The following is an 18,949-nucleotide window of genomic DNA, read 5'->3' as shown; positions in this document are numbered from 1 at the left end:
CAGCATTTATAACTCTGTTCTGGCCTTTATATGTTCATTGCATTTAGCCTAGAGATCCAGACAGAGGAGATATCTTAGGATCTCCTCAGTTCTTTCCTGATCACATGTCCTTCCCTAGGCGTGCTTTTGGTTTTCTAGATTCTCCAGTACACATGCATGCTTTTGGTTTTCTAGATTCTCCAGTACACATGCATGCTTTTGAATGCTCTAATTTCCCAAAGAAACTCTCTCCCTAGCTTTTCTTTCCAGGGGTTACTCTGCTTGCATGTCTCAACCATAATCTTTTGTCCCACATGGCTGCATGTTGTTTGTTTGCCTGACAGTATTTTTGGGCACTGTCCACTAATTTTCTGACCTGAGTGCTTTTGAAGTCTGGCAAAACAAAAACAAGCACCTTGCATCAGTCCTTCAGGTAACTCAAGACAGCTTAGAACAAACAAATACAATGACTTGTGAATAAGGTCTGCTCTATTTCATCCAAAACCAGATATCAGAGTTTCACACTAGGACCTCCATCTTCAAGACAGAAGATGAGTCAGAAAGGGAGAGGCTCAAGGGCAAGTAAAGTGCCACAAAGCTTCCCTACTATTTTAAAGTTGTCTTTTTCTTGATTCATTGTTCCCACTTGGTTGCTGCAAACCTTTGACTATTTTCCAGAGTTCTAACAAAGTTGGTCCTGTCAACTTTTGCTTGTTTTTTAATGTTTCTGTGGAGGGATGGGCATTTGGATTTGGATTTCCATTATTTGGCTGACATGATCCCCTCCTTTCCTTTTGTTGTGAGCCCTAAACACCAAGAGTAACTCTTTTTCTTCTCTTTGATGTAAGGTTGTATTTTTGTCAAGGCTGAACCACAGAGTCTTCATTTTAAAATGAGAGGCTAGCACTATATAATTTCCAAGATGTTATGAATCTCTAGGTGTTCATTCTTCTGTGACTCATCTTGTTAACTGCCTATATTGTTAGTCTGTTTTAGATTTTAAAGCCAGATGTATTAAAACCAGAGCTAAAGAATTAGCTTTAACTTCTTTTTATTTCATTTGTTTTAAAAATTATGATGCAGTAAGTAGGAAGGGAGAAATGAAGGGGGGGAGATCAGTGGGGGAGACGAACCATGAGAGACTGTGGACTCTGAGAAACAAACTGAGGGTTCTAGACGGGAGGGGGGTTGGGGGGATGGGTTAATCCGGTGATGGGTATTAAGGAGGGCACGTACTGCATGGAGTACTGGGTGTTATACACAAACAATGAATCATTGAACACTACGTCAAAAACTAATGATGTAATGTATGGTGATTAACATAACAAAATAAAAAAAATTATGCAGTAAAGTTGTCTTTTTGTTATATGAATATTGACAAATTATACAATTGCATAGCAAATACAAAAATCAATATAGAGAACACTTGTATCCCCTCCTCTAAAATTTTTTTTTACCTGTTTGCTGTCAGTCTTTCCCCGAATTCCAGTTAATAACAAACACTGATCTCATTTTGTTTGTATAATTTTGCCTTTTCGCTTATATATCATATTAAATGAAGTCTTAAGATAGGTTGGCTTTTCAGTCTCTGTTCTCTTACTTAGAGTAATGCATCTGATATTCATCCATATTATTATATGTAACACTAGTACATTACATTTCATTGTTGAAAAGTATTGTTTTGTGTGGATTTACTGAAGTTTGTTGTCCATTCACTGTTTGGAGGGAATTTGGCTTGTTTTTAGGTTTTCATAATTATAAATAAGGCCACTATGAACATTTACATGCAAGTGTTCATTTCTCTTTGGTAAACACGTAGAATTAGGAATTGTGAGCCTTATGTTAAGTGCGTATTTAATTTTCTAAGAAAGTGGGAAACTGTTTTCCATAATGACTATGAAACTGTGTATTCCTATCAACAATGTATAAATGGTTTAGGTGCTCACATCTTTTTCAGTTCTTCATAATGTCGTTTTTGTTTAAGCCATTGTGATAGGTGTGAAGTATTCTCTCCTGTGAATCAATTTACATTTCCCTAATGTGTGATGACGTTAAACATCTTTTCTTGTGGTATTAGGTATATTTTATTTTCTCAGTTGTCTTTTCACATCTTTTACTTAGTTTTCCATTAAGAACTTTGCTTTTTATTGATTTTGTATGTTCTTTTATATATTTTGGATACAAGTTGAATTTTTTGGTCAAAAGTGTGTTTTTGGCTTCTAATTTTATTTATTAAGCATTATTTTTAGCAGGACAGATGTTTTTAACTTTGATATAATTTAATCATTTTTCTTTTGTAGATTATTTTTTTGGTATTGTATTTAAGAAATCTTTGCCTAACCAATGATTACAAAGATTTTTCTCCTAAATGGTTTATAGTTTTAGGTTTTATATTTAGGTCTTTGGTCCATTTTGAATCAATAGGAACTATTCTTAAAATTTAATTTTAGGGACGCCTGGGTGGCTCAGTCGGTTAAGCGTCTGCCTTCGGCTCAGGTCATGATCCCAGAGTCCTGGGATCGAGTCCCGCATCGGGCTCCCCGCTCCACGGGGAGCCTGCTTCTCCCTCTGCCTCTGTCTCTCTCTCTCTCTGTCTCTCATGAATAAATAAATAAAATCTTTAAAAAAAAAATTTAATTTTATTTTTAAGAATTACTTTTAGGCTCATGAAAAATAAACCAAGTCTTATTTTTAAAAAAAAAAGCTACTTTCAACATCACAAGATAATTTTCTTTTTGAAAATGTCTTTTTTTTAAACTGCTGTTTTGCTAGATCCATAGTATCTCATTAGATCTCCAGAACTTATTCATCTTGTATAATTGAAACTTTGTACCTCTTGACCAATATCTCCCCGTATCTCCCTCTCTCTAGCTCCTAGTAACCACCATTCTGTTTTCTGCTTCTATGAATTTGACTATTTTAGATTCCACATATAAGTGAGATCATATATTATTTGTCTTTCTCTGTCTGGTTTATTTCACTAAGCATAATGTCCTGCAGGTTCATCTATATTTTTGCAAATGGCCAAATTCCCTTCTATTTTTAAAGCTGAAAAATATTCCATTATATGTATATACCACATTTTCTTTATTCATTTATCCTTTGGTGGACATTTAGATTATTTCCATGTCTTGACTATTGTAAATAATGCTGCAATGAACATAGGAGTGCAGGTATGTCTTTGAGATCCTTATTTCAGTTCCTTTGGATGAATACCCAGAGGTGAGATTGCATGTAATATAGTAGTTCTGGTAACAATACTGTACTTTATGCCTGAAATTTATTAAGAGGGTGGATCATATGTGTTCTCACAATGAGGTGGAGGGTAACTTTGTGAGACGATGGATATGTTAATTAGCTTGATTGTTGTGTTACTTCATTATGATATGTGTATCAAATCTTCAAGTTGTACACTTTATATACAATAAAAATAGTATCACAAATTTCTTAGAGCAAAAATAATCACAGGTGTAATGTATTTTTTTCTCTGTCAGGTGGCAACATATGACTTCAGCATTCAAGTTCAAATTAATTTCTTCAGGGCTTCAGAACTTTACACTCAGTATTGTTTGTCAAATTCTCCTATGATTCCAAAGACAACACCACTTATTCGACCGTGTCATGTTCAAGCTATTGGTATGTACTGTGAAACATTCACTTGGTGTGCCCATACCAAATATTTACACTTAAGCAGGTAAAAGTTTAACAATTCAGAATCTGATATTTACTTTTGAAAAAATAGAAATATTTGAAAGTAAAATTATGATATGATTTCTGTGTGTGTGACTTAAATTGTGCCTGTGAGAATGAATTTTGAGAAATAGCGTAACCAAACCAAGTTCACTCCTTGTTGAGTTACAGAGACTGCACCTGGTGAAGTTGTCACACAAAGATAACTTTATTGAGGAGATCACGGGCAGTGGCTTCCAAAGCCATGAATCCCTGACATCAAGTGAAGGGTTACCTTTTGTTTAGGGTTAGATGAATATTTATTTATTTCTACTTTTAATTTTTATTTAATTAATTAATTATATTTTTTTCTGAGAGAAAGAACGTGAGCAGTGGGGGAGGGGCAGAGAGAGAAACTGGAGCAGGCTCCAAGCTCAGCATGGAGCCGGATGCAGGGCTGAGTCTCACTACCCTGAGTTCATGACCTGAGCCAAAATCAAGAGTCAGTTGCTTAACTGACTAAGCCACTCAGGCAGCCCTAGGATGACTGTTTAGCTAGGGAAACCTTCTTATCATATGTAGAGGTGGCCGTAAGGTCACACATGAGCCTTAAGGAAACCTGTCTATACATACATTGTATGTTATGTAAATGAGGCTGAGGCTCCTCCTTGGTTGGAGGTTTTAGTACTCTAATGAAGCAAAGGTAATGGTAGGTCATTCCAGAGGTCACTCCATGGTCTGTCTGTGCAGGTATGAGTTGGAGGTTTAGCTCAAAAGGTCTGGGTAGTCTGGTGGGTGGGAGGTCTTGTCAGGGCAGTTGCCATCACCTACAGGGTGGTTTCCAGTTTCATTTGCCTGAGTTAAGAGGTAAGCTGAAAAGAAGAGCTTAAGGAAAAATGTAAGACAAAGGTTAGTGAGTTCAAGCAGGTGGGCAGTAAAGGTCAGGTCTTGGGGTTTAGCTGGTGACAGTAGCATGGACATAATCTCAGATCAGTGGCTCTTGCTTTAAAAAATTGGTTATAATTAAAAACAAAGGTCAGTTTAGTTATTTATTGTATGGGTAGTTTTAAAATGATTAAATCAAAATATAAATTCTTAAAACCAAATACATTAGATATATAATGAAATGATGAAAATTTTATTTAAGAAAAATTTCCCCCCCAAAGGAATGGGTTACTAAAGGACTAAGTTCATGTAAAGAAGGGTAAGTAAAAACAAAAAAACAAAAGAAGGGTAAGTATATTAAGTTTTTGAGTAATTATTTACTCATTTTCTCCAAATATTCAAATATAAAACCAATTCACTCTGTAAACCCTACCTTTTTTTTTTTTGTAAACCCTACTTTTGACGAGCTTTGGTTTTGCATTTTATTATACGTGTTTAAGTATTTTTCATGAAAAGTTAAGTCTAGTCTATGCTATATTATGCAATATTTTGTTTTTGTAATTCTGACATTGTTATTAATAATAAAATAGTGCTCAGTTGATGATTGCACTTGGCACCTAGTAAGAGTAGCCTCATTAAAGTAGCATACACAATATAGAGATTTATTTCCCTCCTGTTTAAAATACAGAAAAATACAGAATTAAGAGTTCTACAGCTGTTAGGGAGGTTCCATGGAGTTTTCTCCCTTGTTTTAAGACATCATTTTAGGGAAAAAATCATTTTCTAATTTTGTTTTCTGAATTAGGTAAATTAGGTGAAAAATAAAATTTATCTACTTGACAAATAAAAATTAATGTATCGTCGTTATGAAAAATTGGAAAATGTTAGAAACACAGAAATGTCATCTGGAGTGAGAATATGTAGAGCATACTATTATTAATATCTTGGTATCTTACTCTTCTTTTGTTCTATGCCTTTATTAGTTATTTTTTTTTTTAACATAGTTGCGATCTTAACTGCCGGTTAAGTTGAAATCTCTTCACTCTTAATAGAAACTTTTACTTGGATGTTATAGACTCTTAATTGTATAAATTAACACTGATAACTATTACAGAATATTTAATCCAATAAGTGTCTCTTATAGATTATTTAAGTATAATCATAAGGATTTAGGTTGTTTCTTTTATTTTCTTATTCATATAAATATTGTAGTATTGAACATTTTTGTGTAGAATACTTTCTCCCGGTTTAGATTTTTTAAAAAGTGAGGTTCTCTGAATTGGCTGCATTCCTTCTGAAGCACATACATGTTAGGGACGCCTGGGTGGCTCAGCCGTTAAGCATCCAACTCTTGACTTTGGTTCAGGTTATGATCTCAGGGTCGTGAGGTCGGGCTCCATGCTGGGTGTGGATCCTGCTTAAGCAATCTCTCTCTCCCTCTCCCTCTGCCCCTCCCCCCTCCTCCAACAAGTACACAGTCAGGCTTTCTCTCTCTCTCTAAAAAAAAAGTATATACATGTTAAAGCTCTTGATACATTTTGCAAAAGGGCTTTTGTAAAGAGTTACGCTGTTTTACCTCTCCTTCAGTGTAAACTCTAACCAGCCTTGAATTAAAGAAATTGGATATTTTTCTATGTGATTGAAAGTATATCATTTCAGTTTCTTCGATTACTTATGAGGATTAAAAAATTTTCTATCTTTGCTCTTAATAATATATTTCATATGTAAATTATCTGCTCATGAACTTTACCTTTATCATTGTGGTGATGTATTTGTCTGATAGATGTCAGTGATTTTCTTATTTATTTATATTAATTTTTTTCACCTTTACTGTGAGGTTTCCCAAGATCCATTGTTTGCTTTTAGTTTTATTTGTTGTTCAATAAATACTTTTAATAATTTTATAGTGAAATTTAGCTGTGATTTCCTCTGTGATTTCTAACATTGTTTTAAAGATTAGACCATCTTCCCCATCTTCAGATTTGGTATATATGTAATTCTGTTTTTTTCTTTTTCTATTTTTAATGGTTTAAAATTCATTCAACAATTTCTATACTGAGTTAATTTGTAAAAAAAAAAAAAAAAATATTGCTGTATTTCCAGAAAGGATTGGAATGTCAAAGGAAACTTGATTATATTATATAACTTACCAAACTCAAAGTTTACTAATGATTCAAATGATACAAGTATAGTCAGGCAGACATGTAACATTTCTTCCTATAGAAGTTGGCATCTATCAGACACAGCTTCCAAATTGTCCTTTTCTCCCTCCTTAAGATGCCTTTTGCTTTTGAATTAACATATGACTTTTGAATGTCATTTTTAGAAACCAGTTCCCAAGGGAAGCTGTTTTTTGTTTGGAGCTTCCCATTTTTGTACTCTTAATAGTTATACAAGTAGAAAGTATCTACATAAGGAATTCTCATTCCCCTACCAGCAGTGCCTCATAAATCCATAAATTCCAGATACTTTTGATTGGCCATTTGGACAGGTAATGTATGTCAAGGGTTTTTTTTTTTTTTTTTTTTTTGAATAGTCCACTGGTCAATTCCATTTTTATGTTTCAAGGACGCTTGGTCAAGTCCGTTATTCCCTGAGCTACCCCTCAATAGAAGGATAATGCCTCAGTAGGAGGCTCACAAGCTTTCTGTTATTGCTTGTCTCCCAAATTACATGTATATATTTTAAAAGTAAAATAGTGCTAATCCAGAATTGCAATCCATTATCTCCTTCTCAGGGCTTATCCTGCATCCCAAAGGCAGTGACTTTTTTCTTTAATTATCTAATGAAAACACTTATTTAATGACAAGCATCTGTACTCACTTGAAACATTAACTCCAGTTATCCATTTTGTAATGTAATTATAGTTTAAATTTCGATTAAATTTTTTATCAGAGATTTAATTGTTATGATGATACATTGTTCATTGTTAAGCCAAGTAGTGTAACTGCATAGTTATTTTATTTACTTTCCTTCAAATTTTTGTTTATCCTTGGAGTTATTAATTGCTCAATTGTCCTTAGATATTTGACTAAATCCTCCCATGCCACAAAGCTCTCCTTTATATTACACTTGTCTGGACAGTGTTCCACATAGTCTAGACTGTCACATAATATGTCATATCTACTTATTCTCTTAAAGCAACTTTTCTGGAGCACAACAACCTCCTTCTACAACATGAACTAGATACTTTCCCTGTGGCAGAACTTTTGTCTAAGATTTCCTTTCACTATAATTGTAGGGATTTTTTTTTTAACTCTTTTCTGTTTTGAATCTCCTGTTTTTTCAATCCCTTACCTTCCTATTTCTTGGTTTACTTCACCATTTAGGTAGATTACATTTTCCAGGAGCTTCTAAAGAAAGGGCAAAACGGAGCTAATTTTTGAGAATTTCCATGTCTGAAAATATCTTTGTTTTTCCTTTCACACTTGAATGATAATTTGGTTTAGTATAAAATTCTCTTATTTCACACCGATAACTTTAGTGTGAATCTTTTGTCTTATGTTCTTGTCTTATGTTCTTTTCAATCTGGAAATTCATATTCTCTGGTTCTATAAAGTTTTCATAAACTATTTCCTTGAAAAGTTCTTCCCACCATTTTCTATATTTCTTTCTTTAAGGCTTTATTGGTTGTGTTTTGTATGTCTTGGGTTATGTTATATATTTTAAATGTCTTATATTTTCTTTCCTATTGTCCTTTTCCTTATCTTTTTGTTGTACTTCTCAGGATATTTTTCGATTTTATTATGTCTTAAGAAATTTTGGCAATTTTAATCTAATGAGAGTTAACTTTTTTGTGATTATTTCTTTACCTACAGAATTCTGAAAAATAACATTTTTTATCTCCACTTGTATTATGATAATTTGTTTGAAATTTTCTTCTGTTGCTACATTGTCTCAATTTTTGCTGAATTATTTCTCCTTCATTTCTCCTTCATGCTGAGGAGTTCCTTAAATGTCTGTTGATTTTTGCCTATTCTCTCATGATTATTAGTGAGTCTCACAATGCTGGCTTCATTATCAAGTATTATATCATTTCCTGACAATCTGGATCCCAGTGAATGTTTAAAGAGGTCAAAATGTTAGTGTGTAAGACTTTAATCTTGAGTACTTCAGGTTTTCTGGAAAATATTTCTTCAAATTATAAGGATAATAGGTTAATACATCAACAACAGTATGCATGCAAATTTGATAAGCTAGATGAAATGGAGCAATTCCTTGAAAGACACAATCTACCAAAACTCACACACGAAGAAATAGACAGTCTGGATAGACCTCAATCTATTAAAGAAATTGAATTAGTAATTAGTAACCTTCAAAAACAGAAAGCACCAGGCCCAGATGGATTCATTCGTGGACTCTATCAAACATTTAGAGACGAAATCATACCAATTTTCTGTAATCAATTCTCTACAATCTCTTTCAGAAGATAGAAAGAATACTTCCTAACTCATTCTAACTCATTTTGAGGTCAGTTTTACTCTAATACCAAACCAGACAAAGGCATTACAAGAATAGAAAACAGCAGACCAATATCTCTTCTCAGCATGGATACAAGTCCTTAACAAAATATTAACAAATCAAATCCAACAATGTATAAAAGAATTATGCACCATGACCAAGTGAGATTTATCTTATGTATACAAGGTTGGTTCACATTCAGAAACCAGTGCATTCCATTATATGAACAGGATAGAGAAAAAAAATCACATGATCGTATCAGTAGATTCAGGGGAAATAAAACATTTTATAAAATCTAATACACATTCATGAAAACAGCTTAGTAAATGAGGGCTGGAACAGAATTTTCTCAACTTGATAAAAAATATATATATAAATACCCTACAGCTATTATCATTCTTAATGATGAGAAACTCAAAGCTTTCTCATTAAAATTAGAAACCAAGCTAGAATGTCCCTTCTCACCACTTTTTTTTTTATCATTGTACTAGAAGTCCTAGCTAATGCAATGGGATGTGAAAAAGAATCAAAAGATACACAGATTGGGAAGGAAGAACAACTCTTCATTCATTGATGACATGATTGTTTATGTAGAAAATCTGAGAGTCACTTAAGAAAAACACTTCTGGAACCAATAAACGATTACAGCAAGGTTACAGGATACAAACTTAATGTACAAAAGTCGATTGCTTTCCCATATACAAGCAATGAGTAAATGGAATTTGAAATTAAATACAAAATAACATTTACATTAGCACCCCCCCAAAAATGAAATACTTAGGTATAAATATAGCAAAGTATTTACAAGATCTACATAAGGAAAGATAGCAAATGATGAAATTTATCTGATGAAAGATATCAAAGAATTAAATAAATGGAGTGATAGTCCATGTTCATGCATAGGAAGTCTCAATATTGTTAAGATGGCACTTCCCAACTTGATCCAGAGATTCAGTTCAATCTCAGTCAGAATCCCAGAAAGTTATTTTATGGGTATTGCCAGATTGATTAAAAGTTGATATGGAAAGGGGTAAGACCCACAATAGCCAACACTACTGAAGGAGAAGAACAAAATTGGAGGACTGACACTATCCAACTGCAAGACTTTCTACAAAGGTGCAGTAATCACAAGACTTTGGTATTAGCAGAAATATAAACAAATAAATCAGTGGAATAGAAAAGAGAGCCCAGAAATAGACCAACATAAATGTAGTCAATTGATCTTTGACATATGAGCACAGACAATACAGCTCAGAAAAGATAGTCTTTTCAAAAAATAGTGCTGAACAACTGGACATCACAAGCAAAAGAATGAATCTAGATACAGACCTTGTACCGTCACAAAAGTTAACTTAAAATGGATCACAGATCTAAACATAAAATGCAAAATTACAAAACTTTTGGGAAATAACAGAAGAAAAAAATCTACATGACCTTGAGTTTGGCAATAACATTTTAGATACAACAACAGAGGCAAGATCTGTGAAGGAAGAATTAAGAAGCTGGAGTTCATTAAAATTAAAAGTTTCTGCTCTGCAAAAGATACTGTCAAAAGACCAAAAAGACAGACCACTGACTGGGAGAAAATATTTACAAAAGACATGTTTCATTTCACTTCTGTACTTCTGCATTGGTCAAAATCTATTATAGAGATCATTTTAATTGTGTGTACTTTATTCTCAGCTCAGTATTTAGTATATTTTATACTTTTATTGTCTCAAGGCTAATTTTTCTATTGTGCTTGTAATTAGTTACCATTAAAACACAAAATTGGAATTTTATGGATGTGATAAACCATGATATTCTATAAATGTTTTAAAGTGTGACTTTGTTTTCTGTACATAAAGATAAAAAAAAATATTTTTTATTTTGTGTTGAAAAGTATAGCAATAATTATCTATAAGCTAATATCTCTTAGTATTTTATCAGTATATTTACTTTCCTCTCATAGTATTGCAAGCACCATTGAGACTATCCAGCACTGATTTTATATTTGAAATGCCATTGCATATTTTGGATCCTAATAACAAGGTCACAAAAACTCAGGTATGTATAGAGAATTGATGTAGTTTACAACTTTTTTTATTATGGTTTTTAGTTTATTGAGTTGATTATTCTGAAGCATGTGTTGTAAGAATACTTTCATTTTTAGAGAACTTGCATATGTATATATCATATTTCTCAGAAGTAATTATCAAAGTATACAAATACGTATACAGCCATTTTTTATATACATATATTTAATAGGACTATTCAAAATATTTTAAATAGAATTAAGTTACCAGACTCTCCTTATATAAATGGAAGCTATGATTAATGTGAAGTATGTTCAAGTCAGGTAAGGAAATGTGGTGAAAGGTAATAATAAAAATTGGAAAGGTCCAGGTATATAATAAAGTGACTTCTATGACAATCTACTCTTTTTTCTTACTAGATATTTCTGTGTCTCCTAATTATGAATCCATGTAGAAAGAAAAAGAGACATGCATAAGAAGGAAGCTCATGCATACATAGTAGGAATTTGTATTTGTAGTACCCCCTTATTGTCTTATATATTGTCTTCCTGCAATTAATTTTGAACCTCTGTAGCTTTGAAGAAAAATTATATGGAGAAGGTATTTAACATTGCATGTGTCAAATAATAGCAGAGTCCTATATGAAATTATAGTTAGAGAAGAATAAAGGCTCTCTTCTGAAATTAAAATGTGACTGTTTCAAGTATAAAATATCAGTAATACTTCTAACTCTAACATAACTTCAAGGATGCAAAAGGCTTTGTATGTGGGGCGAGAAAGGAAGATTTAGTGAACTGAATTGGATTGAATTCCAAAGGAAAAGCAATCGCTTTATAAATGTGAGATTATTTTATATCATTGAAGTTTTTTTCACTTGGCATAATAAAAGATGATCTAGACAAGAGCCTTCTCTCTTGAGTGGCGAAACAGTCACACTGGCCCCACAGAGAAGGAAATGTGACTCTAATGCACTGCTTGGATTTGCCATGAATGATATTTACATAGTCATAATAAAATATATAATACAGAGAAGGCTTAATATGTTTATGGGGCAGAATTAAAATTTGATCATATATAGTATATTACATGTAAAATGACAAGTGTGTGATATGTACAATGTGTATGTGAAGATTAAGTTGACAGAAGGGTTGGAAATGGTAGAAGAAAGAAGAGTGAAACTCATTTTACATAGTGAGTAATTAAAGGGAATTATCTAAAGTTGACAGAAGAACTAGAGTTATAAATATACTGCTTTAAGCTACCAGGGGACTAATGAAAGAATTAAAATAATATAAATATCCAAAATTGGGAGGTGGACAGAGGAGGGAAGATTATATATATGAGCTAAATCCTCGTCTTTACTAGTTGGCACTGGAGACAATATCTGGGTCTGATAAATCACGAAATAGCCATGTGATAGAGTAATGGTCTAGAATGTGTGAGTACACTATCTTATATTGCAGAAGATACTTTGCTGACGTGTCATGTGATGGAGATGAAGGCCCCTGAGCAAGGAAGATTATGCTAGATTGTCTAGGTGGTCCCAGTTGAATCACATGAGTGGTTAAAACCAGAGAAGCTTTCCTGACTGTGCTCAGAAGGAAATGTGATGACAGAAGAAGGGTAGAGACATATGATGTTGCTGGATATGAAGATAGTGGAAGGAGGCCACCAGCCAAAGAATGTGTTTGCCCTCTAGAAACTGGGAATCGCAAGGAAAACAGTCTTCTCTGGACCCCTCCAGAAAGTATCATAGTTCCTTCTAACACCTTGATCTTAGTCCAGTGATATGCTTGTTGAACTTCTAACCTACAAGACTGTAATTTAATAAATTTGTGTTGGTTTAAACTACTAAGTTTGTGGTAATTTGTTATGGCAGCAATAAGAAAACTAAAGTAAGCCTTATCAATGTTGTATTTAGAATCAGGCTATAACGATTAGAGAAAATCCAAAATTTAGCTAAAATTGGTTGCTTCAGGGAAGCAGAATTGTTGATAAGGAGGAGTTGAGTGGGACAACTGTTTTTTGTTGTTGTTTGTTTGGGACAACTGTTTTTTTATAAGCATTTTTGAATTATTTGTGTAATCTATGTACATGTATCATCTTGATAAAATTATTTAAAAAATAACACAATATAATACATACAAACAGTGTTTCTTTATAGATGACTGTATCAGTTCTATTCTTGGGGATAGGATTGGAAAGTGGAGAGTATTTTTAGAGATCTACCATTTCCTCATTTCAGAGTGAGAAAAATGAGGCATTCAAATGACTAGTACAATTTCATGTCCACCTTCTTTTTTAAAAGATGTTGTTTTCTTTATAAGCTGCAAATATTAGACCTAAATAGATGTTTAAGTACTGAGAGACATTGGGAATAAAATTGACTAATTTTAAAATCCTGAATATTTTAAATCAGTCATACTTTAGAAAGAGATGAAGTACATTATTTTGTTGTGGTGCCAATTGTATGGATCATTCTATACTTTTCAAATTTGAAAAGTAAAGTTAAAACAATACCTAGATGAAGGTTTTATTTTAATAGTATGTTGTACTGGAAAGACAAGTCTGCACACAAGTCATGCATATAGCTCCCAGATTTACCAGAACATTACAAACACAGTACAGAGAGTTTATGTATATTATTCACACAACTTTCCCTATTAACACGTTGTAGAACCATATAACATTTTTCAAAACTAAGAAATTAACATTAGTACAAAATTATTAGACAACAGATTCTATTTGGGTTTTACCAGTTTTTCAGTAATGTCCTTTTACTCTGTCAGGGTCCAATCAAGGGTATCATATTTCATTTACTTTCCTCTGATATGTGACAGGCTCAGGCTCTCAGTCTTGCTCATTTTTTTATGACTTTGTCAATTTTTAGGAGTACTGGTTTGGTATTGTTTCAGAATGTTCTTTAATTTTAGCTTGTCTGATTTTTTCCACCTGACTCAACTGCATTCTTATTTTTCATGGGTTTTGGGGAAGAATGTAACAGAGGTGAGATGTCTTTTTTGTCACATCATGTGAAGGGAGTACATGATATCAGCATATATCACTGGTGATATATGTCAGGAGAATTGAAAAAAAGTTGGATGAACATTTTGTTTTTTCATACTCTGCATTTTAGAAGTGACTTGTCAATTTCAGCCTACACTCAAGGTGTTGGGGGTCAAGCTGCACCCTCTGGAGGGGGGTATTTATATATATTATTTGAAATTTTTCTGTAAGAAAAATTTGTTTATTTTATTAGTTATTTTATTACTTAATATGTCAGTGTGACCTCACAAATATTTATACATTCAGTTATAATCCAATATTACATTATTTATTTTGTTATTAAATTTGTTCCAGCTCTGGCCCTTTAGAGTTCTTTTAGACTGGCCCTTTGACATGCTTCCTTCATTATCATTTTTTTAAGTATTTTATTTATTTGTCAGAGAGAGAGAGAAAGAGAGAGAGAGTGCATGCACACAAGCAGGGGGAGCAGCAGACAGAGGTACAAGCAGGCTCCCCACTGAGCAGGGAGCCCGATGCGGGGCTCGATCCCAGGACCACAGGATCATGACCTGAGCTGATGGCAGATGCTTAACTGACTGAGCCACCCAGGCGTCCCCCATCATTATGATTTTTAAGCATTCTTACACTTTCTGGCACTACCAAATGGTCCAGCTTATCTTTTATTTATTTTTTTTCCTAGCTCTCGAATCAATATTTTCTCCAACAAACCCCAGTACCATTTATGGAAGAATGGTATTTAGAAACCAAGATCTGTACACTAGATGTGCTAGCTGCTACTGGGGTGTCACATGTTGTAAGCCCTTTTGGCAAATAGAATCAGGAAATATTTGTATGTATACTAACTTGTAAATATACATATATCTATAATTTCTCTATCATTCTATCTCATCATCCATCTGTTTATCTAGCTGGTTAAAGATGAGTTCAAACTGATATTTCTGAATCTAATCTAATCTAGCACAAGGCTTGTTCCAGTCTTTCTTCCTTGCTCCTTTTTAACTACTTTCTCTGACAATGAGAAATCTGGTTCTCTTATTTATAATTTATTTGCTTATTTTTTACTAGTGTGCTAGTAAAGAAGTTTCACAATTTTTATCCTGTAGCTAGAATTGCTAACATGTTTACCAACTAGAGTACAGTGTTCATAAAGAGTAATTTTTTTGTATTTAGCTATATAGTTTCCAGTCAAAACACAGTTTTCTGTTACTTAGGCCATTCCTCCTACCCCCACTAACTTCTGTGAGATTATTTCATACATTTGTAATATAGCGTGTTGTAATCTACAATCCATCCTGGGATTCTCAACATCTTGGTTGATTGTTTTTAATTTACGTACATTTAAGTCTGCTCTTAGTAGTATACAGTTCTATGGATTTTGAAAAATATGTAGAATAATTTGTCTACCACTTCAGTACATTACAGAATAGTTTCACGACACTACAAATTCTCAGTGTAACCCCTTTTTAGTCAGCTACTCTTCCTCCCACCAACACTTAGCAACCACTGATTCTTTTTTTCCATCCACATAATTTTACCTTTCCAGGTTGACAGGTAATTTAATCATACAAAATTTAGCCATTTGGGTCTGGCATCTTTCACTTAGCAAAACATATTTAATATTCATTTATGTTTTTGTATGAATTAATACTTCACTTACTTCATCACTGAATTTTATTCCATTGTACAAAATGTTTATCCATTCATTATTTGAAGGAAATCTTGGGGTTTTTTCCTCTATTGTTTGGCGATGAGCAAAGTTATTATAAACATTAACGTACAGATTTTTATGTGAGCATAAATTTTCGCTTAAGTAAATATTTAGGAATGGGATTACTGGGTCATATGGTAGTTGTATGTTTAACATTATAAGAAACTGCCAAACTTGTCTTCCAAAGTGACTGTACCATTTTACAGTCTCACAATCTTGTAGCTACTCTACATCCTTGCTAGCTAGCATAGCTATTTTGACATTTTTATTTTACCCCAGTCTCTATCCTTTATGTATTTTTCATAGTTGTTAATAGGCTATGAACATACTTGCATACCCCTTTTTTGCCTAACATCACTTTTTAAAACTATCCATGAATTCCACTGTTAATCATTTAACTTTGTACATAGGTTCTTCAAGTTGGCATGGTAAAACAAGTTAAATTTTATATTGCATATTATAATTTTTATAAATGTCTTTTATTTATTGATTTTGTGTGTAAACAGGATCTTGTCTTACATAATACTTCAAAACAAGATGTGGAATGGACTTTGGATATTAGTGACACTGGGAACCTTTTCAAAGATGGCACATTCCAGATTAGTGTGCTGAGTGGGATTCTGCAACCACACGAAGAATGTACTATTTCCATAAGTTTCTGTCCAAGTAAGTACTTTTTTCCTATATTTCCTATCAATTTATCCCTCACATACTATTTTTCTCATATACACAAAAGTTTAGATTATTTTTTTATGTGTTCTTAAAACAGTTCTAAGAAGTTTCATACTAGAATTTTGTGGTCACCATCCCCCAAAATGAACCCCAATGATCCTCACCTCTTGGTATTCGTGCCCTTATAGAGGGCATGAATACCCCTCCCTCATCAGATAGGACTGATATATCACCCATGGGATATTATGGGTGTGATGGTTTGTGACTTCCAAGGTTAGGTCAGAAAACGCATTGCCACATCTAGCTTGTACTCTTGGGTTACTTGCTTTGGGGGAAGCTGGTCAGCATGTCTATTTATCTATATGTCCACTTCTTTACTGGTGTTTTTTATTAAACAACTTTACTGTACCTTTTTATAGTTGGTGTGACAAATTTTCTGTCATTACAAACCTATCACAACAATTCTTGGCCGTTCTTACACATTTACTTTTCTAAATGAACTATACATTATTTTTTTCCTGTTTCTAGAAAAAGGCATACAATTGAGTTTTTCCCTTCAAAGAATAGCGTGTTTTTCTAGTAATGAAAGTTTGTTTTATATGCGTCATTGTGAATGAGAATTTTTAAATTCTTTTTAATTACCTATCACTATATAAAAGGAATATATTTATAGTTTATGTGGCTCTTGGCTCCTATACTGAACTTCTCTGTTTAGATCTGGAAGTTTTTCAAAGACTATTCTGTGTTGTTTTTTAAGTAAATAGTTTTATAATCTAAAATCATAGTAACTAATGAATTTGTTTCTTCATTGACAATATCTCTTTCTCTGCCTTATTCTCCTCCTGAATCTGTTAATACAATGTTGCTACATTACATTTATATTACAATTGCATTACAACTGTTAGTATAATCTATCTGAACCTGTTACTACAATGGCAGTTTGTTAAAACTTTTTCGATTCCAGTAGTTTTGCTTTGTATCTTTGTATGTTATAAAAAGTTTATGTCTTATATATCTTTTATAAATAATTATATACATTTAAAATAATGTTCTTTTTTCTACTAAATGCTATTTGCTTGAATGCTGTTTATGTGATACATTGCCACTTTGTCTTCCGTTTGTCAGCCTTTGGTTGATATATCATTTTATTTTCAGTCTGTGTCTTTTAAATTTAAGACCAGTATTGCAAAGCAAAGGACCTTGCTTTTCTTCCTGAGCAAGACTGAAATGTGATTTTTAGGAGGGGAATTTAACTTATTCATATTTTGTGTTACAATATATATTCATTTTCTGGCAGTTTCATTTCATATTTCCTTTATATTTTTTATTATTTTTCATAAATTTTATCTATTGATCAAATTTTTGTTTTATATACTATACATCTTATTTTTCTTCTCTATATCATCTTTAAACCTTTGAAAACAATACCTTTTTGGACACATATTTTCCTATCTGTTCTATGATGGAAGAGTATTCATGAACTTGCCCACAGACAAAATTATAGTATGGGTTTATTTCTTACTCAAGAAATTGTTGAAATACTTTGGAATTTTATTTCCATTTAGTGTGTTTACACACTAACTGCATCATTCCATTCCTCCTACTGCTTGATCAGTGGGCTGGAGTCTTTTCCATCTCTAAGGCATTGAGGTAGCGGGGGCAAGACTCTAGCAGATCAAAGCCAACAGGTTGGATGAAGAGTGCTGGGTTCTTCAGAATTAAACAGCTGGATGGAGAATGGAATCTTCGGGGAGTTGGAGTTGAGTTATAGGGGCCTTTTGAGTTGGGACCAGGGTAGTACCTCCTTGATCTTTTGGTCACCCTCATTTATTTTCTTCTAGTGCAGACAGTTTTTACTTTTCCTGGCTCATATGGAACTGAATAGAGCCCTTTTAACTTTGCCTTAGTAGTTCTTTCCAAATCAAGTATGCATTTATTTTCTGGTTTTCTCAGTTGTTTTTATTGTTCATTTAAATGGGGATACTACTAGAAGAGGAAGAAGATGCCTTCTATTTTGCCTTAAATTCTTATATTTTAGATTAGATACTATAAAGATAAAATTCACACTCAGATGTGATTATTTTTAAAAGTGTGATTTTTTAATTACAACTATTAAAATTTGATGGACATTTCGATCATTTCTACTTTTTTGGCTTTTATGAATAGAATAGCTATGAACATTCATGTACAATTCTGTGAGGACACATGTTTTCATTTATTTGGTTATATATCTTGGAGTGGAATTGTTGGGTCATAGGATAATTTGATGTTTATTATATTTTTTTAATATTTATTTTTGCAAGAGAGAGAGAGCATGAGCAGGGGAGAGGGGCAGAGGGAGAAGCAGACTCCCCGCTGAGCAGGGAGCCTGATGCAGGACTCGATCCCAGGACCCCAGGATCCTGACCTGAGCCAAAGGCAGACGCTTAGCCGACTGAGCCACCCATGTTTAACATTTTAAGAAACTGTCAAACTGTTTTACAAAGCAATTTTAACAATTTAAAATCTTATCAGCAATGAATGAGGGTTCCAA

At 33.1% G+C, this 18,949-nt stretch overlaps 1 protein-coding gene across 1 annotated transcript in view; it reads left to right on the top strand.

Annotated features, from left to right (window-relative positions):
- CFAP47 (cilia and flagella associated protein 47) overlaps positions 1–18,949 on the top strand; it is a 506,331-nt gene that overhangs the window by 104,471 nt on the left and 382,911 nt on the right. Inside the window, exons 22-24 of the mRNA XM_021681266.1 lie at positions 3,474–3,615; positions 10,946–11,040; positions 16,251–16,410. Coding sequence (XP_021536941.1) covers positions 3,474–3,615; positions 10,946–11,040; positions 16,251–16,410 — 397 coding nt within the window. The remainder of the gene's footprint in view (positions 1–3,473; positions 3,616–10,945; positions 11,041–16,250; positions 16,411–18,949) is intronic.

The sequence above is a fragment of the Neomonachus schauinslandi genome, chromosome X (genome assembly GCF_002201575.2).
Source record: "Neomonachus schauinslandi chromosome X, ASM220157v2, whole genome shotgun sequence".
NCBI lineage: Eukaryota > Metazoa > Chordata > Mammalia > Carnivora > Phocidae > Neomonachus > Neomonachus schauinslandi.
Note: the sequence above shows the minus strand (reverse complement) of the source record. Positions and strands in the feature narration are given on the sequence as shown.